This window comes from Nothobranchius furzeri, chromosome 10 (genome assembly GCF_043380555.1).
Source record: "Nothobranchius furzeri strain GRZ-AD chromosome 10, NfurGRZ-RIMD1, whole genome shotgun sequence".
Classification (NCBI taxonomy): Eukaryota; Metazoa; Chordata; class Actinopteri; order Cyprinodontiformes; family Nothobranchiidae; genus Nothobranchius; species Nothobranchius furzeri.
Window position 1 is genome coordinate 48,615,319 of NC_091750.1, and position 23,695 is coordinate 48,639,013.

Sequence of the window (23,695 nt, forward strand, 5' to 3'; positions counted from 1 at the left end):
TTATTTATTGACATGTTATTTATTTAAAAGTTGTTTGCTTAAGTTATCCAGGAGTAAGGAGATACAGTGTTAGAGAGATTTTTACATTTGTGTGCGTGTCCAACAATAAAGCGATTTCAAAACAAAAGTTTGTTTCACCAGCTTGTAATGTTTAAATAGTTACTGGTAGTTAATAGTTCTTCTTGTGGAGTATATTTTTGCATTCTTTGGTCTGCTTCTGTCTGCTGTACACTGACAAAAACAGTGTGCCTCGGGTGGGAGGATCGATCTGGTTCTCTTCAGGTGGCGGCGATCCGAGGAGCAATCTGAGGAGTCCAGTCAGATTTAAGATAGTCAGCTGGATGAAATGTTTCTCTTTAAAAACAAACAAAACAAAAGCAGCCATGCCTCCTCCCTGCAGACTCCTCACATGACACGAGAACAGTTGCTGACTCACCACGACCAGATGTCCTCGTTTGCCTTTGGCCACCTTCAGCTCCGAACCCCTGATGAAATCAATTATTCCTTCTTTGTTCCGGGCCACAGCGACGCGAATGCTGCGTTCCACAACGGAGGAAACACATCAGGAGATCATGTTGGAAAACTTCACACCCACAAGATGAACCAGGCAGCCCTAGTCTCACCTGCCAGGACTGACGTTCACGTAGCTGGTCTTGCCGGCCAGCATGGATAGTTTAGTCACCAGCTCGATCACGTGGCTGCAGTGTATGACAGCGTCGCCCTGAGGAACACCAGCAGGATTTAAAGTAGCTGTCTGTAGAAAACAGACACGAGTGCCTTGTTCTGCTGTACCTTCTGTTTGTTATCCTCACACGGCACATGCAGAACAACCATCCCATCCATTAGGGAGCTCACTGAGATGCCTGGTTCAAAAGAACAATCTGGTTTGAACTCATTTATCTACACAACACGATCACAACGAAAATAACTTTTCAGCAAGAAAACTGAATCGACTACAGGTTCAAAACCTTCACAAACCGCTCAAAATTTTTCCTGAAGATAACCCGAGGCATAATCAGTTTGGTTGCCATGGATATTTCTGCTGAAAGTAAATTCAAGTACTTTGACTGCTGAAGGTCAAATAATATTAAGTTTGATCACTTGAACGTGACGGGGATGATAATCTGTGCTTGATAAAGCTGTAGCAGCCATCTTGGATTAGAAGAAGTGGAAAATCTGATGATTTCTCTGAGTTTTGTTCAAATTTTCCCAGATTCACAAGATATTATAGTAAAATTCAGACAAATCATCACATTCAATTCAATTCAATTCAATTTTATTTATATAGCGCCAAATCACGACAAGAGTCGTCTCAAGGCACTTCACATAATAAACATTCCAATTCAGGTCAGTTCATTAAGCCAGTGAGAAATAATGTTTCCTAAATAAAGAACCCAGCAAATTGCATCAAGTCACTGACTAGTGCCAGTGACTTTACAGCAATCCTCATACTAAGCAAGCATAAAGCGACAGTGGAGAGGAAAACTCCCTTTTAACAGGAAGAAACCTCCAGAGAATCCTGGCTCAGTATAAGCAGCCATCCACCACGACTCACTGGGGATCGAGAAGACAGAGCAGGCGAACACACACACACACACACACACACACACACACACACACACACACACACACGCACGCACGCACGCACGCACACACACACACTCACACACACACACACACACACACACACACACACACACACACACACACACACACACACACACAAGACAAAGTAATGTGTCTATAGTTATATCGTGATTTCTTAGTAAATATTCTATTTGGTGAGAGATAAACTTTATTGTATTTATCCTAGTGGATATATAATTAAATGGATAAACTACCAGTAGCACATCCAACGTCAAGGAAAGCAAAAAGTTTAAGTGGTTAGTAGCAGTGTGCCAGACGATGGCCCCCTCCATGAGGCCACCACAGCTCAGCAGAACATCATTGTAGCTTCTTCTGGGGAGAAAAACACTTAGAGAGAAAATAAAGTTAACAGCTGAAATTGCAGAAAATAATACAGTTAAAGAACAGATTGTAGAAGAAAGTAGTAGAGTGTGAAAAGTGGTCAGTGTATCCTCCAGCAGTCTAAGCCTATAGCAGCATAACTACAGAGATAACTCTGGATAATCTAGCCTTTTAGATGTAGGCATGTTGGAGGCAGGGCAAGGGAGAGCCGTCTTTACCGACTGTACACTCCACCTCCCTCTACTCCCCCACTTGTCCAGATTTAGGCTAACATCAGATTTTAACCATAGGCCCTATCAAATAAAAATGTTTTAAGCCTAGTCTTAAAAGTAGACAAGATGTCTGCATCACGGACAAGCTGGGAGCTGGTTCCACAGGAGAGGAGCCTGATAACTAAAAGATCTGCCTCCCATCCTAATTTTACATATTCTGGGAACCACCAGTAAACCTGCAGTCTGAGAGCGAAGTGCTCGGTTAGGAACGTATGGAACAATCAGATCACTGATGTATGATGGAGCTTGATTATTAAGAGCTTTATATGTGAGAAGAAGGATCTTAAAATCTATTCTGAATTTAACAGGTAGCCAATGAATGGAAGCTAAGACAGGAGATATATGATCTCTCTTTTTAATTCTCATCAGAACTCTAGCTGCAGCCTTTTAGACAAGCTAAAGACTTTTAACTACATTCTGAGGACTTCCTGAGAGTAATGAATTACAGTAATCCAGTCTTGATGTAATAAATGCATGAACTAGTTTTTCAGCATCACTCCTGGAAAGGATGCTTCTAATCTTAGCAATATTCCGAAGGTGGAAAAAGGAAATATTGCAAACCTGTTTAACCTGGGATTTGAATGACATGTCCTGGTCAAAGATAACACCAAGGTTCCTTACTTTGTTCTCGGAGATTAATGTAATGCCATTCAGGTCAGGTGATTGACTAAGCAATTTCCTTTTCTGGATTTCTGGTCCAAAGATGAGAACTTCAGTCTTTTCTTGATTTAAAAGCAAAAAGTTTAGAGTCATCCAATTTTTTATGTCCTCAAGACAAGCCTGTAATCTACCCAACTGATTAGGTTCATCTGGGTTAATGGATAAATATAACTGAGTATCGTCAGCATAACAGTGGAAGTTTATCCCATGCTTTCTAGTGATTTTACCAATTGGGAGCATATACATAGTAAAAAGAATTGGTCCAAGCACTGAACCCTGTGGTACTCCACAAGTAACCCTGGAGTATGAAGAAGATTTGTCATGTACATTTACAAAATGAAATCTGTCAGACAGGTAGGATTTAAACCAGCCTAGCGCTGTTCCTTTGATCCCTACAACATGTTCAAGTCTTTCTACAAGAACATTGTGATCAACTGTGTCAAAGGCAGCACTGAGATCTAACAAGACTAGAACAGACACAAGATTCTTGTCTGAGGCCATGAGAATATCATTTGTAACTCTCACTAATGCAGTTTCAGTGCTGTGATCCTCTCTAAAACCAGACTGAAATTCCTCAAACAGAGCATTAGAGTTTAAATGCTCACATACTTGGATGGCCACTATTTTCTCCAGGACTTTGGATAAAAATGGAAGGTTAGATATTGGTCTATAATTCATTGGGTCATCTGGATCCAGAGAAGGCTTCTTAAGTGAAGGTTTGATTACAGCAACCTTAAAATCCTGTGGTACATATCCATTTACTAAGGATAGATTGATTATATCAAGAATGGGGGCAGTAACCAAAGGAAATGCTTCTTTAAATAATTTGGTTGGGATTGGATCCAAAATGCAAGTTGAAGGTTTAGATGAAGCTAATATTTTTGATAACTCTGAAAGCTCAACTGGATCAAAACGGTTCAAGCACAGATGAGGTTCTACAGTCACCTCTGATGCTGCCTCACTTACTGAGGAAGAAGAAATCGCATTAGGGAAGATGCTAAAGATTTTGTTTCTAATAGAATTAATTTTACTTGTAAAAAATCCCATGAAGTCATTGCTGCTGAGGGCTAAGGGAATAAATGGCTCAGAGCTATGATTCTGTGTAAGTTTAGCAACTGTACTGAAAAGAAATTTAGGATTATGCTTATTCTCCTCAATTAATGCTGAGAAATAAGCAGTTCTAGTTTGTCTAAGCTTATTTTTATAAAGCACAAGACTATTTTTCCAGGATAGGTAGGCCTCCTCATGGTGTGTAGAGCGCCATGTTCTCTCCAATTTCCTAGAGTTTTGTTTTAAGGCTCGTAAATGAGAGTTAAACCAGGGAGCCAACTTCCTGTCCCTAATTACCTTCTTTTTTAAAGGGGCAACATCATCTAATGCCACACGTAAAGAGGAATTAACATGATTAACTAAGACATCAATTTGTGAGGGGCTAGAACTGAAAATATTGCCCTCTGCTACATGCCTCTGAGATGCTGAGGACAGTAAAGATGGAACAGTTGATTCAAAAGATGCAACTGCGTTGTCAGATAGAGACCGACTATAGTGAAATTTACTTTCATGTCTCGAGAACTCAGTTATAAAAAACTCAAAGGTTATCAGAAAGTGGTCCGAGAGGACTTGATTATGTTGAAAGATCGTTATTTCCTCACACTCTATGCCATAAGTCAGCACAAGTTCTAATGTATGATGGCAGGAGTGGGTGGAGCTATGTATTCTTTGAGTAAAACCAATTGAGTCTAGGGTATTACTAAAGGCTACATTGAGGCTATCATTTTCAATGTCCACATGAATATTAAAATCCCCCACTACCATGACCTTATCAGTATTTAGCACCAAATCAGATAAAAAATCAGAGATCTGATCCAAAACTCAGAGTAAGGGCCTGGTGGACGATATAAAACTACAAACAAGAGTGGTTTTACAATTTTGCAATCTGGATTAGGAAAACTAAGAATAAGATGTTCGAATGAACTGTAACTAATAATCTGTAAGGGACTGATTAATAAATCCGAATGAAAAATGGTTGCTACTCCTCCTCCTCGCCCCGGACTTTGAGCAATATGATGATTTAAATAATTTGAAGGAGTCGACTCGTTTAAGCTAACATAGTCCTCTTGCTGCAGCCAGGATTCTGTGAGAGAGAGCAAAGAGATCTGATTATCACAAATCAAGTCATTAACTAACAAAGTCTTAGAAAAAATGGATCTAATGTTCAACAACCACATTTAATTTTTCTAGTTTTCTGCTCAGTTGAATTTGTTCTAATATTTATGAGATTTCCATGATTTGCTTTATTAAGCCTGATATTTAATCTGTGTGGTTTTGGCCGTGGGCAGGACACTGTCTCTATGGGGTAGTGGGTGGGTAACAGTACAGAAGCTGCAGAGGGGTGTGTTAAACTACGACTCTGCTTCCTGGTCTGGACCCTGGGTTGCCATGGAGGACTAATAAAACTGGCCATGTTCCTAGAAAGAAGAGCTGCTCCATCCAAAGAGGGATGGATGCCGTCTCTCCGCATCAGACCAGGTTTTCCCCAAAAAGTTTTCCTATTATCAATGTAGCCCACGTTGTTTTCAGGACACCACCTAGACAGCCAGCGGTTGAAGGACAGCATGCGGCTAAACATGTCGTCACTGGTCCGATCAGGCAGGGGGCCAGAGAAAATTACGGAGTCTGACATTGTTTTGGCAAACTTGCACACCGAAGCAACATTAATTTTAGTGAATTCCGATCGGCGGTGTCATTACCGCCAGCGTGAATAACAATCTTACTGTATTTACGCTTATCCTTAGCCAGCAGTTTCAGATGAGATTTAATGTCGCCTGCTCTGGCCCCAGGTAAACATTTAAGTATGGTTGCTGGAGCCTCTAATGCCACGTTTCTGACTATAGAGCTGCCAATGATTGTCAGCGGGCGCGTCACTGAGCGGGGAAAATCTATTAGAAACGTGGACGGGTTGGTGGTGGCCCACAGGCTGGGTTCTATGCTTCCTGCGTACCGTCACCCACCCGGCTGCTCGGATTCTGCTGGAGGATCGCTACGGGGTGGTTCTGAGCTAGTTAGCCCCACGCTAGCTAAGTAGCTACGGCTGTTTACGGGTTTTTCAACAGCGCGGAGCCGGGCCTCCAATTCCGACACCCTCGCTTCCAAAGCTACAAAAATGCTACATTTATTACACGTACCATTATCGCTAAAGGAGGCAGAGGAGTAACTAAACATCTGACACAGAGAGCAAGAGATAGGAGGCGGAGAAGCAGAGACAGAAGTAGCCATAGCCGTGCTGAGGCTAAGCTAACTGGACGAGCAAACTGTTCAACACCAAATAAACTGCGTGCGAACTCAAATGGTTCCCTAAAAGCTAGGTGGAACAACAGAAAATGTGTGTTTTAGCGTGCTTATGTGCTACAATAACTCAGAGATATCCTAGTACAGAGAAATTAAATCAGTTTTCGCGAGTCCCAAACACCAAACAGCTAAACGTAGTGCAACACTGAAAAGAGGAAACGCCTTACCGCCAGGTGCAGCCCTCACATTAGAGACAGACACCACAGGACAAACATTCTAACAAAATGTGATTAATAAAAGCCAGTGTGGGTGGACTTCACCTCTCAGAATAGCATAATCAATCCTCTGCTTGATCTTGGTCCGGTCCACCAGCACAGCAAAGGAGTTCATGAGGAGCAGCTGACGGGCTCGAGGCTTGAAGCCCCTTCTGTCATACTTGATCACAGAGATGCCGTACTGAGAAGAGCAAGGAGACACATCACCGCCGAGCAGCATTTATATTCATCCTCATCGCGTAATCCCAGCATGATCACCTGCACTTTTTCACTGCCGAGAGTCTGGAGGACTTTGAGACTGATCTGCTCCCGTTCTGCATGGACCAATGGAAAAAGTTGGTAAATGTTACACAAAAAAAGCGTTTAGCAGTGTTTGTGTGAACGTGTACCGAGTCTGGAGTCCAAAAACAGCCTCCCAACACTCAGAGGATAGTTGTCCTTCTGGTCCTTGAAGATCTCACTCGCTACAACCTTCTGCATCATCTGGATGAAGGACAAACACAAGAGTAAAGACTTTCAGACTGATTTAGATATGAGGGGCAATAATAATAATGTTATCCATAGTCAGAGTACCTGCTTCTTCCATTCAGGCTGGACTCTCCTGCAGTAATTGATGACCATGTTTCGCATGTGCAGCGTCTGCAGATGTTCAGAGGCCTGTGGAGGATGCAAAACGCTCATCAGTAAGCCTTGCTCACATTTTGTTCCTTCTCAATGACCTCTAAAAAGGATGAATCATCTGGGTTTATTGAGTCTTTGTGCGTACTTCAACAAGAGAGGGAGGAGGTGTCAGCCAGCTTTTGTCCAGAACACTTGTAGGCAGGTTTTTACTCAGCTTTTTGAGGAAGGAGTAGCGCACATGGTCCAGGAAGTACTGGTTTTCCGGGCAGTAATCCTCATGACGGTAGATGAAGCCTTTTATGAGTCTAAAGAATGAACAGAAACAATATGTGGGAATAAATATGGACCCAAGGCAAAGTTAGGACCAAAATCACACAATAGGCATGCACCTGCGTATCAACTCTGCAGCCTGACGACGCCGTTTCGCCCTCCTGCGTGCTTTCATTCCTCGCCACGCCGACTGGATCACGATCACTACACACATTCATGCATGCATAACTACCAAAAAAGCTACACCAAAAGCACCAAGTCAGAAATGGGGTAGATGGGAGGAAACCTGCATGTCTGATGCGCTGATAGTTGGCCCACTCTCTGTAGCCTCGCCAGGACTTCTGCAGGACCACCGCTGCAGCAGAACAAAGAAGAAGTTATTTTAGCTTCATTTAACGAGGTCCAAACATCCTCTTGTGAAGGTTTCCACTGAAATTGTGATTGTTCAGCCTTTGTTCATTACTGTATGTCCAATAATTACTTCAATAATGTGTGAAAATGTGTTCATGCAGAAAATGGGCCTCTATGGGAATCATTACCTTTCCTGACAACCTGAAATAAGAGTCTCTCTCACAGGTAACATTCACCTGAGGCCATCATACCTCACGTGTTATAAGGCTGTCATGAATCAGTGCTGCATACCGATCTCTGGCTTCTTAGCCTCCAGGGCGTCCTCCGTAGTGAAGAGAGTTTTAGGGAAACGGATGAAGATTTTGGATCTACACACACACACGCATGCACACACACACACACACAAACACACACACACACACACACACACACATGCATGCACGCACAGAGAGTGAGGAACAAACATTTATGTCACATTTTATTCATGTAAAGCTGAAATTTTACAACAAATGAAGACGAAACTTTCCCGACAGAATCCTAGTAACAAGCTTTTTTTCCTCTGACTAATTTTTTACTCCTTAATGCATCAAATATCTTTAGCAGGAGACATTTCAGGCCTGCAGGCTGGTGAAACACCTGGACTCTTCATGCCATGATGCTGAAGTTTGGTATTTTCTCAATGAGCTGTTCTTCTCTTTAGTTTTTTGTTTCGGTCTATTGTATCAAGCTCAGGCGTGGGAAAGGGGGCTTTTCCTGATGCTGTTTAAAAGGAGTTTTAATCCAGGATTAAATCTGTGATTGAACAGCATCACAGCATAAATCCAGGATTATTGCATTCAATTTCACTTTTGCTTACATGACAAGTTTTCAGCTAAATAAAAACTTTCCATAATTTTCTTTTTATCTTTGATTACCTGCCCAGTTTGAACTCCTCTGCTTTGTAGCCAAGATGGCTGACCAGTGCAGACACCCCATCCACCAGCTTCCCGTGCCAGTTGGGCCACGTTTCGGGACACAGGGGCTTGTACCTAAAGAAGTTTACACACCATAATAAAGAAAATGTTCAACAGAACAAACAGCAGTTGCGAGTCATCTGAAGAAAAGGTGAGTCACCTCTGCAAGAACGCTTCAAAGCGACGGCGGTAGGCGAACCCAGCTCTCCTGACCCTCAGGTTCTCCATAAGACCCAAATACTTCACCTGGTGTCGAACCAGAACTTCATCAAACCGTCCTGCAGACAGATTATTTATCACACAGTTATATAAGCAACAATTTACAGTTATAATCAAGTAAGGCTGAATTGGATAAAATAAAATAAATCTGCAATCTGACTTCAATTTTTAAGGCTAAACTTCTCTCTTGTACCTGGCTGCTTAGCATCATTCGGTTTGATGCAACGCACGTAGGACGGCTCTTTAGACATCAGGATCTCCATCAGTTTCATCAAACTGTTTTTGAACTGATAAGCAGCCTGAAGAGAAAACAACATGAATTTGTGGAGTGGTTTATGTTTGTTTTGTGCTTCTGTGTCTCATTTGTGTCTTTGTGCAAGAAACAGAGAGGCTGATTCACACCATCCCTGGACGTTTCTGGTCGATGGCTTCCTCTCTGCGGAAGCAGTAACTTAGGATCTGGTTGTCTGACTGACACACGACCTGAGCACAAACCAAACCACAAAACCACATGAGAACAAAGCAACACAACACACCCTCTCCCATTCGCATCTTCGCTCAACTGATGCCATGTGTTTGTTTTCATTATCTTCACCTCTTTCAGGTTCCTGCTCAGTAAATCGTTGTTCTTGTCCAGGAAACCTGAACAAGTGGGAGCAATGGTTGACATTAAAATAACAGCAGGTTGCTGCTTTGTAGTAAATGTTGCCGTTTTAAAAAGGAAATGTGTGCAGAAATGCTCAAAAATGAATTACGACTCACCGTTGACGTTATAGTTGACCTCCCCAGCGTAATGCAGCAGCCGGAACTCCTCCCGACTCATTACTCTGCGTGCTTTTCCATTTGCCAGCTTGTGCCTGAAACACCCACAAATAGATGCTCTTCACAACATGAACTAAAAAAAGAATTTCAAATGAATGATGATTTAGTAACACGTTTCACACATAATGCTGTCAAATATGTTTCTGAATCACAAATGCAAGGAAGAGCACATAAAAATTAAATATTACTGGATCGGAAATTGAGCCCTGTGGTATCCCGCACAGAAGTATAGCATAGCATAGCATAGTTTATTTATATAGCACATTTAAAATGCAGCATGGGAGCTGCCCAAAGTGCTGCACAGGCTAAAACAAAACACACCATTACAAGGAGCTAAAACAAAGGATAAAAATCTCAATTAAAAGCAGAAAAACATGATGAATACTAAGAGCACATTAAAACAATGACACAATAAAACACTAAAACGAGTCACTGTCTAAAAGCCAAAGTGTAAAAGTGGGTCTTTAAACGAGATTTAAAAACGGCCAGAGATGTAGCCTGCCGAACTCCAATGGGCAATGAGTTCCATAGCTTTGGGGCAGCATGGACAAATGCTCGATCCCCCCGCGATTTGAGTCTCATCCGCGGCGTATACAGCAGCAAAAGGTCAGCCGACCTCAACGAGCGGGTGGGCACATATGGAGTGAGAAGGGCAGAGAGGTAGGAAGGTGCCAGGTCATTGAGTGCTTTAAAAACAAAAGTCAGTAACTTAAACTGCACTCTGAAAATGACAGGGAGCCAGTGAAGATGTTCCAGGACAGGGGTAATGTGGCTACGTCAGTGTGTACCCGTCAAGAACCTGGCAGCAGCGTTCTGAACAACCTGCAGCCGATTCAGGGCAGAGTCCGGAACACCAATGAGTAGGGCATTTGCATAGTCCAGGCGAGAGGTAATGAATGCATGAATGACTGACTCCAAATGCCTCAGTTTCAGGATTCGTCTGAGGTGAGTAAGGCGGCGAAGCTGATAAAAACAAGACCTCACTACAGAGTTTATCTGTGGGGCCATTGTGAGTCCAGCATCCAGCTTGACCCCGAGACTCGTCACACACTGTTTGGGGTTAAGGGTTAAAAGGTCACAAACAGGGTGAGAGCCATGGTGGTTGCAGGGGTCAAAAACAATAAACTCAGACTTCTTTTCATTCAGTTTTAAGAAGTTGGATGCCAGCCAGCCCTTCACGTCATCCATACATGCAGCCAATTTCGAGCCTGCATTTTTCTCGTCCATTTCCACGTATAGCTGACAGTCATCTGCGTAGATGTGGTAGCTCAGGCCATGCTGATTCAGGATATTGCCCAGAGGCAGAAGGTAGATTGAAAACAGCAATGGCCCAAGAACGGAACCTTGCGGCACCCCCCAAGGCAGTGGAAGACTGGAGGATGCACAGTCACCAATCTGTACAGAGATGGTACGGTTTGATAGGTAGGAGCGGAACCATTTAAGCGCCACCCCAATACCCCAACCCAAGCCGATCCAATAAAATATGGTGATCGACCGTATCAAAAGCCGCTGAAAGGTCCAGCTGGAGCAGCAGTACCATAGACCCAGAGTCAGATGCCACCAGAATGTCATTTAGCACCCTAATCAAAGCAGACTCAGTGCTATGGTTTGGTCTAAAGGCTGACTGAAATACATCCAACAACGAGTTGCTATTCATATGGGCAGAGATCTGGCCATGCACAATTTTCTCAAGGACCTTCGAGAGAAACGGGACTTTCGATATAGGGCGGAAGTTGTCATAAGTGGAGGGATCCAACCCAGGTTTTTTCAATATCGGCTGAACAACCGCATCTTTAAAAACCTTAGGGAACACTCCAGTGCTGAGGCTAATGTTAAAAATGTTCATGAGTGCCGGGCTCAGCGCAGACACCGCGTCACGCACCAATTTAGCCGGGAGGCAGTCCACCGAAGAGCCAGCTGGCTTCATGGAGCTAATCAGTTTCATCAAGTCAGCAAGCTGAACAGGAGCAAAGTCTGAGAAGGCAGGTGGATCTGGCGGTTCTACATGGATAGTGTGTATTTGAGGCTGGAGGCTAAGCCTAATACCAAGGATCTTGTTGAGGAAAAAGCTCTGTAGCTCTGTGCATAAAGCAACAGTAGGATTTAGACCATCAGACTCATTTAACAGTAGCAGGGAGTTAACTGTGCTGTACAGCCTGGACTGGTCTCCATGATGCTGTGAAATGATAGCAGAAAAATAGTTATTACGAGCAGATCTAACTGCTCTCTGGTAGCGTGAAAGTATGGATGATTCTTACGTGACAAAATGGGGATGACCACCAACTGTGTCCTCCAACTTCTCCAAAAAGGAGATATCACATGTCTCTCCTGGTCTCAGACACTCCTCGTCCTAAAAGACAGTCACAGTATTTACATTAGCAAACAGCAACATGTGGACGGACAGCTGATCCCGTCCTCACCAGAATGGAGATGATGCCTTTGTGCTTCTCCTCTATCAGGTCACAAATGATCTTGTTGTCGAAGTATTGCACTGGCTCCCACTGCATTTTAAGCACCACAATGTTGTGTTATGTCATTAAGGAGATGTAAATATTACCCAGTATGTCAGAAGAATTTGCTGTTGAACTCACTGCAAGCCCTTCTGTCTCGTACTCCTCCTGCTCAGATCTGAGTGTCAGCTCGATGAACAGCTGCTGGAGCTTCTCGTTGCAGTAGTTGATGCAGAACTGCTCAAAACTGCAGGGAAATAATTCAAACAGAGACCATGTTTATGCAGACTGAGATGCAAAATAAAGCAGAGAATGAATATTAGCTTTACCTGTTGCACTGCAGAACCTCAAAGCCATAAATATCTAGAAGCCCAATGACAGAAGAGCCTTTGCTGCTGTGATAGAGTTCTTCCTGCATTAACAAAGTCCACAATCATGGTAAAACACAGCAGGTGCCTCAAATATATTTATTTTAGAACTAATCTGACAGCTGGTACACCCAGCACCTTGACAGCCAGGGACTGGTTGATCTTCTCCACCAGCCAGCTGAAGGTCCGACCATACACAGCCTTGGCTAAAGCATCACGGGCCGAGACAGCCTGCTCAAAACTCAGTGGACTGATCATCTGCAATACACAAAGCAAATAAAAACTGTTGCATAAAATCTTCTAAAAGAAAAACCTTTGTAAAATGGTGGAGAGGACAGTCACCTCCTCTCCTTTGGCTGTCAGTTTCTTGTGAGTAAGTGCCTCCTTCAGGGCCAAGCCATCAACACCCAGCAGCTGCAGCACGACAACAACACATCTGTTGCTTTTCTGCATATTTGAGCATCCAGTAAAACTTGAGGGCCTGCTCTGACCTTTGCAATATTTGATAGCTGTGTCTCAGTGGTGATATAAGTTTCTCCTTCCTCTCCTTCCCCAAAGAGAGTGTTACCCAGATGGAGAACACTGGCGATGATGTTGAGCAACTTCTGAGGTCAGACATGAGAAAAACAGCTGAAAACTGCCTTGTAGAGGATCCAGCTATTCTAAATGTTTGTGTAATGTTAGAAGTTTGAAGGTAAACAGCAGATATATGATATTAAGTGTTGTCTTCAGCAGCTGTCTGCGTTACCTGCACTTCTTCTGGGGTGAAGCCAATCACATCAAGAGCCTTCATCACAACTTTCCAACTATTCTTGTCATTTATGGAGCTGACTCTGGGACAGTTACCCTGTTCAAATGTAAAAAAGTTAGGCTGCAGCTTCAGGAACTTCTACCAGCTAACATCCCATCAGTCAGCACCTTGACCAGATAGCTGTAGCTCTGAGGGTTTCTCTCCAGGTTCAGTGAGTTCAGCAGGTCGTCTTCGCCTCCATCGAGGAGCTGATAGAAGATGTGAAAGTTTCTTTCTCCGTGGTTCTGGTGCACGACCCGAGACTTTTCCAGCAGGTAGTTCAGGATGTGGCCACCAATCGGTGCTCCCTTACAAACGGAACAATGAGAGAAGGACATCTCTGTTAGATTCAGTTTATTTGTTCTCAGAATCGCAGGTTTTAAGTCTCTCGTGACCGAACACCGTTATAACTTCCGGGAAAGCGTTTAGGAATTCTAAATCAAACATTCACCTTAAAGTCAAACTGGATATCCATGTATTTCCCAAAGCGGCTGGAGTTGTCGTTCCTCAGTGTTTTGGCATTGCCAAACGCCTTTACAAAAAAATACAACAAAAAAGGATTTCATCTACGGTGGAAAATTAGAGGAAATTATGCTTTAATAAAGTCAAACAAAGCAGAAAAAATCTGTGTAAGTAAATAAACGGATCAGATTATCTTTTGAACACACCTCCAGGACAGGGTTAGACTGCAGGAGGCGGTCGCCAAGGGTAACCAGGTGATGGTTAGTGGGGCAGGTGACAGCGTAGTACAGGAGGATCTTCTTAGAGGCTTCAGTTTTACCTGCACCACTCTCACCCGAGATAAGAATACACTGGTCCTTCCTCTCGGTCCTCATGGCTCGGTAAGTGTTGTCTGATACGGCATAGCTGGTGAAAAACACAAGAAGGATCCACAGATGAGCTACAGATGTACCACAAAAGCCAGCGTTCTTCTTAGTAATTTATTCTTTATGTTATGAAAGTTCAGGAATGGTGAAGAGGCAAATAAAAGTAAAAAGGCAACAGTTTGGAAATCAAAACAAGCTACTTTTTAAATTTAAAGTAATGAAAAGATTTCTAAAATAATTCACTTATTATAAATAAAATAATAAAGAAACTATAACAAAAACTGAAGAAATAACAGAAAGCGCAGTAATATGGTCAGAGAAATAAATAATAAAGCATTCCAGAACGATGAAATAAATCTGACAATAAAAAAATAATTAAGAAAGACAATGTTTGCTTTTCTTTGTTGCTAAATATTGCTAAAGTACAAAGACAATTATTCGTATTCTTATTATTATCCATCCATCCATCCATTGTCTGAACCCGCTTTGTCCATGTAGGGTCGCCGGGGTGGGGGTGGGGGGGGGGGGGGGGGGGGGCTATCTCCAGCGGTCAATGGGCAATCCTGGACTCTCTGTCCAGGGTGTACCCTGCCTGATTAGTACACGGAAACTGCATGTTGCCAGTCCATCGCAGGGCAACACAGAGACACACAGGACAAACAATCATGCACACACACACACTCACACCTAAGGACAATTTAGACAGACCAATCAACCTAAAAACAGTCATGTTTTGGACTGTGGGAGGAAGCCGGAGGACCCGGAGAGAACCCACGCATGCACAGGGAGAACATGCAAAGTCCATGCAGAAAGATCCCAGGCCGGGAAGCAAACCCAGGACCTTCTTGCTGCAAGGCAACAGCTCTAATCACTGCACCACTGCACAGCTATTTTTATTATTATTATTATTAATAATAATAATAATAATAATAATAATAATAATAATAATAATGCATTCTCTGATAGATCTGTGTTTTTTCTATTATAATAAGTAATATGTTTTTTAAAACAACAAATAATCATCATGTTTGTTTGTTTTCAAATGTCCTAAAGACAAAGTGAACCCAAAGTGTCTGGTTCCCATACAGCGACTCACATGTGAGGTGATATTTCATAAAAGCTGACCCCTCTGTAACGCTCCATCTGCTGCTTGGAGTAAATCTCCAGCTCTTTGTAAGGATTCACCGACACCAACACTGACCCGATATACGTCTGAGGAAGAGACGAGCTGAAGTTATGGATCACCACACTGACTGAAATGTTTTCTTAGAACATATAAAGATGGTTTTGTTCAATTACATAGATGAGGTTTTCCCTGAAGCGTCGCCTCAAGTTCTCAATGAAAGCTGCTTCGCTGTTGTAGTTTTCCAGCAGAACAAAGTCCTGCACCCCGACCCGGTCCCGGGCTGTCAGTGCACTCTCCATCACCAGACGCACTCGTCCTTCAACGTCCACCTCCTACACAGAAAGGAAAGGGAGGTGCAAATAGGAGAGTATTAGTCTTCAATTTATGTAGTATCTCAACAATGGCAGCAGGGGGCACAAAAGGCCTCGTTTCATTTACTAACTCACTTTCTAACATCTGGTTCTCAGGATTAAAGGGTATGCCACCAGTGGCATTCAGCACAATGGAACCAGTTTACAGAGAGAGGAGTTATTTAAACGACACGTATAAAACATCAGGACACAAGACCAAAAACAAGCTGCAGTTCCTCCTAGACTCACCAAGATTGGGAATTTAAGGAATCAGAATGATAAACAAACAAGATTGTGTAACGGGGAGATGGTAGATTACAGTTTATGTACGGTACAAACACGCCTGGACCCACTCAAGGTTTAATCTCTATGAAGATGTGTTTACATGTCAGCAGCAGCTGGGAAAACTGCAGAGGGCAGACAAAGCATGACACAATCTGATAGAGTCATGCACCCACACCCACACACACACACACACACACACACACACACACACACACACACACACACACACACACACACACACACACACACACACACACACACACACACACACAAAGAAACCAAGTATTACTAGTCTATACTTACTGATTAGAATAATCCAGAAAAAATCAATTCAGTGTGCCATCAGTCCGCTACACTCCAGCCAAACTGAGAGGACCCTATTCAGCCAGAGGAGCAGCCCTTCTCCTCCACATTTATAAAAAGAAGTGGAAGAAAGGGGCTAGACTTCCATGGGACTTCTGTTTTTCTTCCAAGAGCCTCTCAGGGGCCTCATTTAGCTGGTTAACGCTGCTAAAAGGTCATTATCTCTGAACACTTGATGTGGAGAAACAAACAAGAGGACAACAGTGGAACAGAGCCAAGTGCAAAGGAAAAGCCGGCGAACACTTCCACCGAGGCCTCTCCTCCCTGCTTCACTTCAGCAGCATTGTTCTCCCACTTGCAGGTGGGCTTCCTACAGAAAGTGCAGTGATTTTCCAAAGGATATATGTAAGGAATGTTAGGGTCACGTTCAGAGCTGGTGTTCACTAGAGGGGAGTTCACACATGAAGAAAAATATCCTGAGATTGCTGCTAGAGAGGTGGGGCAGCTCTTTAAGGTGACCTGTCATCCTGGTGCTCAGGAGCAACGTCACACAAGAAAATTTACACTAGTTTAAATCTTGACATGTTTACATCACTGCTCTAAGAGGTCCTCCACACCAATATGTAGCATTCAGTTTTATATCAGTTTCATTGCAGGCTTGTTTGACATTTTATTAAATGTGCAGTAGATGCGCAAAATCTAACAAATTTCACTGAAGTAAAAATCCATTTGCACCTCTCACAACTCAAAAGACACAAAAAAAAAAAAAACTTTAAGGCTCTTGTGGTTATGAGTCATGAGTCTAATGACTTCAGTTCCAGGAATTGCATTGCTGGACCAAAATACCCGCTAGCAGAGAGATGCCTTGTTCCACACAGTAGTTGACTTACAAGGGCAAGAAAATTCAATCTTGAAGCCCTGATCATCAACTGGTGGCTCTTGGGCCATATCTGGGTCACAAACACATTCAATCTGGCACATGAGGTCAAAAGATTTTGAATAAATGAAGCTCAGTCTAGTGCAGGAATCAGTGGTGTCTCTGCTCAGAAAGGGTTAATGTGGTCAACGTGTGGCCATTAAACAAAAGGATGTGTACCTAAATGCTTATGAATAATCTGACCAGCTAAGAAGGTTAAGAAAAGTGTTTGAAAACCAGAAATTCAAAGTCTGGCTGTCATGCAGTACAAGACAACTCTATGGACTTTGAAAACAAACAACCGTTCAATGTGTTTATATTTGAATTTTCGTCAATTTCCTGCAAGGACATACGGGAACGCCGCACAGTAGATAATGAGCTCAAATTACTAGCCTGAAGAAGTAAAGTGCCTTGAGGAAATTCAGATAAAAAAGACCAGCTGTGATTATTTTAAACATGTTTAATCACAGGCTGCAGCCCCCACAGTAAGTTTCATTAGCTCACTGGGAAAGTGAAAATCCTTTTGGCTGAGATCCTTGAGCATCAGAGAAAGTCGTAAACAGAAAACGGTGGAATCCCTACAGCTTAATTACTATCAGAAACCTGACCCAAGGCCAGTGGTTCCATCAGTGAGAACTTCCTCTGACAGACCCAGTATGGTGGGATCAGCCTTTGAGCAGCAGGTCTGTAGGTGCAGCTGCATTGACAGCCAGTGGGGAGGGTGGCTTGGCCCCACAAACCCACGCTGGACTGACTACAACCAGATTACATTCCTTATAAGGCATGCCCCACCACCACCAGGACGAGCTGGTCTGGTACTACGACTGGCTGCACACCACTAATGCAGAATAAGGTGGGAAAATCCCACATTTATCCTCTTTGGAAAGATTCAGTTACAGTTTGTATGAAAACCAGAATCCTCCCTACGTGACTCATTGTTGTTTTGTTTTTCCCTCTCTGGCTTCATCGGAGTTACTGTCTGAGTAAAGATGATGATTCAAAGAGCAACAATAAGCATGAAAAGACAACAAAAAGCATCATGATGCATATCTTACCCTGCCCTGGTACCTCATCCTGTCTCGTTACAGTTAGGAGAATACGTGGTGGCTTCCCCCTAGGCTGGTGCTCCTCCTCCTCCTCCTCCTCTGTCAAACAAACTTAGCAGAACCTTCTCATTCACCTTCGTCCTTGTCTCGCCCTTATGGTCCCTGTCTCCTTGCCTTTCCTTCCTCTTTAGTCTCCTGTGAAGAGAAACAGCTCCTTTAGTTTACACACATCCCACCTTTGACAGCTCAGAGACCACAGCTCCACCAGCTCCTCTTCTACCTTCTGTAAACTAAGCCACTACAAAAAAGGCCAGGAACTTCACCTAAACGTCACTCTGACAGAAAAAAAGGGGGAAGTCTGCTGCAGGAGGGTGAAAAAATAGAAAAAAAGAGAGTTGGAAAAACAGGGAAGCAGGGAGGCTATGGAAAAAGTTACTGCAGTCCTTAAGATGTAATCGCTGAGCAGCTTTGAAAAACCAAAAGAAACAGAAATCACATGAGGAGCTCCAACTACATTCTTCCTTTCCGTCCTTCCCTCCCTGTTAGGTTCCCTCCCTCCTGTTTTCTCCCACAAGCTGAGACAGATATGTGAGTTATGAAAACGTTTGGTGAACAGGGCTGCCCGTGTCTCTCCGTGGCTTTCCCTCTCTTCTCTGTAAAAATATAGCTCTGCAGATGTGACATGAGTCAGGGACATTTTGTTTTCAGGGCAACGTTCATAAATCTTTACCGTTTCAATTTAGCATTTGTGCTGTGTGTATGGATCATCAAAATGCATTTCTTATTATGCTGCTTCCCATTTTGGCATTCTTTTGAAGGGAGTGCAATTAAGGCCACATGCCTTCTCTGGGAGAACACCGCCCTCTTCTGGCTAGAATCATCAAACATTCAGAACCAAGGAATCTGAATAACGTCAGATTTTCTTCTGTTAACCTTATTTATTGACATCTTTCCAGTTGTTATCCTGAACCAGTGTGTGCTAAAATGACCTTGGTTTCTCAGCCCCATTTGCCTCATGTCAGCAGAATAACTCTTTTGCAACATGGGTCTCTTCAGACTGGTGACCTTTCTCACAAGAAGCAGTACCGCTTTACGACAATCCATGTTTACATCTCAGAACAAGCTACAGATGGTTGGCTTTCTCAAGTTCAAAATGGCAGAGCCATATCTGAAAATTAAATGAGAAAAAGAACGACCGACCACAAGAGGAGAGTCAACATCAGGAGTTTTCTGAATGACAGGAGCTCAGAGACAACTGAATATTACATTTGGATGCAGACCTCATCATCATGCTATTGTGCTTGTATAAATTTGATTTGTTTGTTAGAAAACACGGACCACAAATAACATTTACCTCAGTGATTTGAAACAGACACTAGTGGATTTTAAATCTAGCCAAAACTGTCTAGATTAAAGGTGTGGGACACTTGTTTAATACTTTTGCAGTGGTCTCTAGAAGGAATCAAAGGCTTGCAAGTTGTATACTTAGGGAAAAAGTTCAGATGCACTTGTTTCAAGAACTACCAGAATGCCCCATTAGAGGAGAGGTGAACACAGCACAATTTGGAGTCTTACTTGGACATCTCGTCTCAGATTGAGGGAGGCCGAGCTCCGATTGTAGCCATAGCCACTAGGGCGCACCCGTAGCCACAAATGGCTGTGACTGCTATCCCGTATAGAACAGCCAATGGCTATGGAATTGCTGTGACAGCACCCACTGCCCAGACAGACTCCTTTACATTATTATGCTAACGTAGCTGTGTTACAGCCACAGTACTATGAGCATAGCAGTTGACTGCCATGACCACAGCTACTGTGCTACGGGCAGAGCACCGCACAGCCACGTCAGCATGATATGACGGGGAAAGAGTTCAAAGTACACCAAAGACTAAGATTAAACATCAAATACGAACAAAGTTTCAAATGTGAACACATTTTTAATTACTGTACTTATAAACTACCAAAACAATGCTCCTCAGTTAAGTGTAACCTATCACAAAACCTTTAACGTAAAGGACTCTGTCCAGGCAGTGGGTGCTGTCACAGCAATTCATAGCTATAGCCATTGGCTGTTCTCATCGCGACGGGATAACAGTCACAGTCATTTGTTGCTACAGGTGCGCCCTTGTGGCTGTGGCTACAATCGGAGCTCGGGCCTACTGCTCGGATTGACTAACAACTTTACAACTGCCTCTCTTTGCTCAGTGACATTGATGTTTTATCTCCACAAATAATTCAAGCCTGGAGGAGTTCAGCTGTGTGGTGGAGTTGCTAATGCTAATGGTTAGCGTCTTCTAGTCGAGACGCTCTCTGCTGTTTTCTGGACGCTAAACCAACAACAGCCTTCCTCAACACGAGTCAAGATAAGTGTGTCTATGAATGTTAAGCGACAGTGTGACGTAGCTCTGTCAGGCTTTTCTGAAATGAGCGTTTTTCTGTTTATTTTCTATCAGCAGTTAAGACATGAGCTAGGTGTAGAAGACTATTTTTACGTTCAGCTTGCATGAAAAATGTTGTGACCAATTATGATCAGAAATAGGAATTAAAAATGTATTTTCGGTGTTTCACACCTTAAATAAAGCACCGATGTACTCATCTGTAATTTTGTTGTGAGAGAAAAAGTTTTATTCATCAGTTTGCAGATCAACATCAGAATCCAGCAGTGGCCTGTACAACACACTGACAGATGGTTGTTTACTTGTAACACAAAAGCATGTTGGACTCCTTTCATGAAACATTTTAACTGCTGAAAATGACGAAAGGCAAACGATGTTTTTGCCTGTGTGTGCCGTTTAATTTTCTGCAACATACCTCCTGAACCACTAAACTGATTTTAATAAAACTCTCAGAAAGTAATCAGCGGATGTTCGTCTACAACTGATTAACTTTTGGAGTCCAACCCAAAGACGACGACTGCCACAGCTAATCAGCTTTAGCAAACACAAACAAACACAGCTATAACTCAGTCTGACTGACAGATAGAGTGATTCATAACACACACTCTGACGGCTAACTGAACGCAAACATTTCTGACCAAAGCAGCTATTCCAGGACACTGTTTATCAGTTCTGCTTTGGCATCTGTCCAAAAAAAAAAGTTTCAAACATCATGAAGCTGCTTGAGTCACATTTACTGCTTGGAAGTGACCATATATGTCACTTTCTAGATATTTTTGACATTTTAAGCCTCTAATACTACTTTCACTTACTTTTAGGAACGTGAAAAGCATTAGAGAACTCCCCTCAGCACTTACTACAAATCATCCAGGCAGTAAGTGTAGAAATAGAGGAAACTCGCTGCCGAGTCTGTCCATCACACCTATTGGTTGTTTTTCAGTCACTCTTCCTATCTTTGTTCAGGAGTTCCTCTAAGAAGGATTTCCTTCCTAAATGTTTCCTGATGTTCAGGATTTTCCATCAAAAGCATTATTTTCCTCTTCTTTTGTTTGTGTGAATGATTCATTTAACACCAACGTGATCCAGGGTGTAACCTAACCAGAACTGAATGTGTTTGATGTGACAGAGTCGAGAGAATTTCTGGATTTATCCAAAAACACGTCAGATTTTGTAATATTCTTATTGCACAAATGTGCTGAAGTGCGCGGGCTGCACAGTAGAGCAGTGGCTAGTACCACTGCCTTGCCACATGGAGGTTTCTGGTTTGAAACTTGTGTAGATGTGAGTTTTTTCTCCTGTTTTCAGCCACAGTCCAAATGTGAAGTTGAGTGTTACTTTGTCTCTTGTGTCTCTGTGTTGGTCCCGTGATGGACAGGTGACCTCTCACCTGATGACAGAAGGGTAAGGCATCCCCCCCCGCTCCGAACAGGACAAAGCACATTTACAGAAAGGGAACGAGAGATCGGGCTATCCCAGCAATGCTTCTCCTTTCCTCTTTTTTTCATTATTTCCTTTCTTTATTATGCAACTGCGCTCTGCCTGATTTCAATTTGAGATAATCATATTATACATTTCCAAACTAATCCTGAACATCTGTCACAAGATGAGATCCAGAGATTCCAGCATGAGCTCCTTGTCCTAAACTGCTTTGCTGCTCGTATATTTTTGTTTTTTACTGAGATTTCAGAGGTTTTGCAATTCAGTTCATCCATGAGGAATGAGGAATTGTGACTTATTCATAGTGGGGTAAACTCTCCTCTCTCTCCGTATCCTGCTTTACCCAAAGCCAGTTTCAGTCAGCAGTCAAGTTAAATTTGATCCTTTTTGGCTGTTTTCTCTTTTCACTATTTTCAGCTATCTACATTGCATTTATTACACTGCAGTTCAAAAATATGTAGAAAAAGCTGAGCATTTGAAATGCAACCTATCTGACCTTATGTTTTTGTTATTAAAATATATTTCCTGTCTATTGTCCATCTGTGCTGAGCTCCCTCAGTTCCCATCTGCTGTTCCCTTCACCCCGGTCTAACCTCTCATTCCCCTGATCCTCGTTACACCACAAAGGACGCTTTATACACGGACTGATGTGAAAAACAAACCCCTCTGGAAAAAGCTGTGGGTACAACAACATTTAAATAGGTTTTAATTATTTAATGAGACAGAAACGTAAAGAAAACATTGGAGGCATGATTTGCTAGATTTTTGCAACAACAGCTACGCAGCAGTGTTCTGGATTGAGGATAGGTTTAGAGCTCTGCCTAGTAGTAGTAATATCAGTTACATAGAACTTGAGTAGTTGTAAAGACAAAGGTGGACATTTCATTCACCTTTACAGAAAAACAATACCTATTGTCTCTGCTGAGCACCAATCATTCATGTAACTAAGACAAACCTTTTGTTTTTATTTAAATGTCAATGAAAAAACAGATCAATTATTACATTTAAACACATTCTTATAAAATATTGTACCTGATTCCATTGAATGATCAGTCTGACCAGTCACAGTTCTCCACCATGTTGTCCTCCACTCAGTCCGGTGGTTGCTACAGCTTACAGCAGCCTGCTGACCGAAAAATCCATCGTTTCTACAAGCATCTGCACCACTTGTCTGGAACTTCTGAAAGCAATCAGAAAAGCAAAAAGAAAATACATTAAAAGTTTTTAAGAGTAAAAGGTTTAAATAAAATAAAACACACACACACACACACACACACACACACACACACACACACACTGTGACCAGATCTCATGGAGGGGAGAAATGAATCATCAGCTACAATTTATGGTGTATAACTCCACTAGGAGGCAGCAACAGTAAACTTTATAGTAATCAGATATGCAGCCAGTGACTGCTGATGCTGGACTGGATCAGCTCTCTCTCTCAACCAACCGCTCCACACTTACACCACCCATCACATCGTTGTGTCTGTCAAGCTGATCCTGGATAACTCCTGTAGTAACCTGAAAACCTCATTATTATTAACGAGACACTGAATCAGATGTGATAACTTGATGGTTAGACAATTCTTCCGTTTACATATAAATTAGTAGTAACCCACTGCAAAGACTTAGTTTGGATGCCCTACAGACATGGTCTGGACTGACGGAATCAATATAGACATGATCTGCACGTCCATGC

General features: G+C 42.6%; 1 protein-coding gene across 3 annotated transcripts; it reads right to left on the reverse strand.

Annotated features, from left to right (window-relative positions):
- Positions 1-4: 4 nt before the first annotated feature.
- myo1ca (myosin Ic, paralog a) lies at positions 5-23,248 on the reverse strand. Of its 3 annotated transcripts, none has more exons than XM_015960995.3 (33): positions 23,026-23,248; positions 18,170-18,355; positions 15,434-15,592; positions 15,231-15,346; positions 13,976-14,174; positions 13,759-13,839; positions 13,436-13,615; positions 13,266-13,364; positions 13,009-13,122; positions 12,860-12,931; positions 12,656-12,775; positions 12,479-12,561; positions 12,291-12,396; positions 12,120-12,200; positions 11,958-12,049; positions 9,640-9,734; positions 9,473-9,519; positions 9,280-9,360; positions 9,071-9,176; positions 8,819-8,936; positions 8,620-8,733; positions 7,997-8,073; positions 7,641-7,709; positions 7,474-7,558; positions 7,230-7,389; positions 7,037-7,120; positions 6,853-6,946; positions 6,722-6,777; positions 6,509-6,644; positions 793-863; positions 624-721; positions 437-536; positions 5-305 (listed from the first exon to the last, which is right to left on the reverse strand). In XM_015960995.3, the coding sequence occupies exons 2-33, from the start codon at positions 18,185-18,187 to the stop codon at positions 279-281; spliced, it is 3,138 nt and encodes a 1,045-aa protein (XP_015816481.3). In that variant the 5' UTR covers positions 18,188-18,355; positions 23,026-23,248; the 3' UTR covers positions 5-278. The 3 variants fall into 3 exon arrangements, with proteins under 3 accessions (XP_015816481.3, XP_015816480.3, XP_015816483.3); XM_015960994.3 differs by lacking the exon at positions 23,026-23,248 and adding an exon at positions 18,441-18,625; XM_015960997.3 differs by lacking the exons at positions 18,170-18,355; positions 23,026-23,248 and adding an exon at positions 16,199-16,334.
- Between the last annotated feature and the right edge of the window lie 447 nt (positions 23,249-23,695).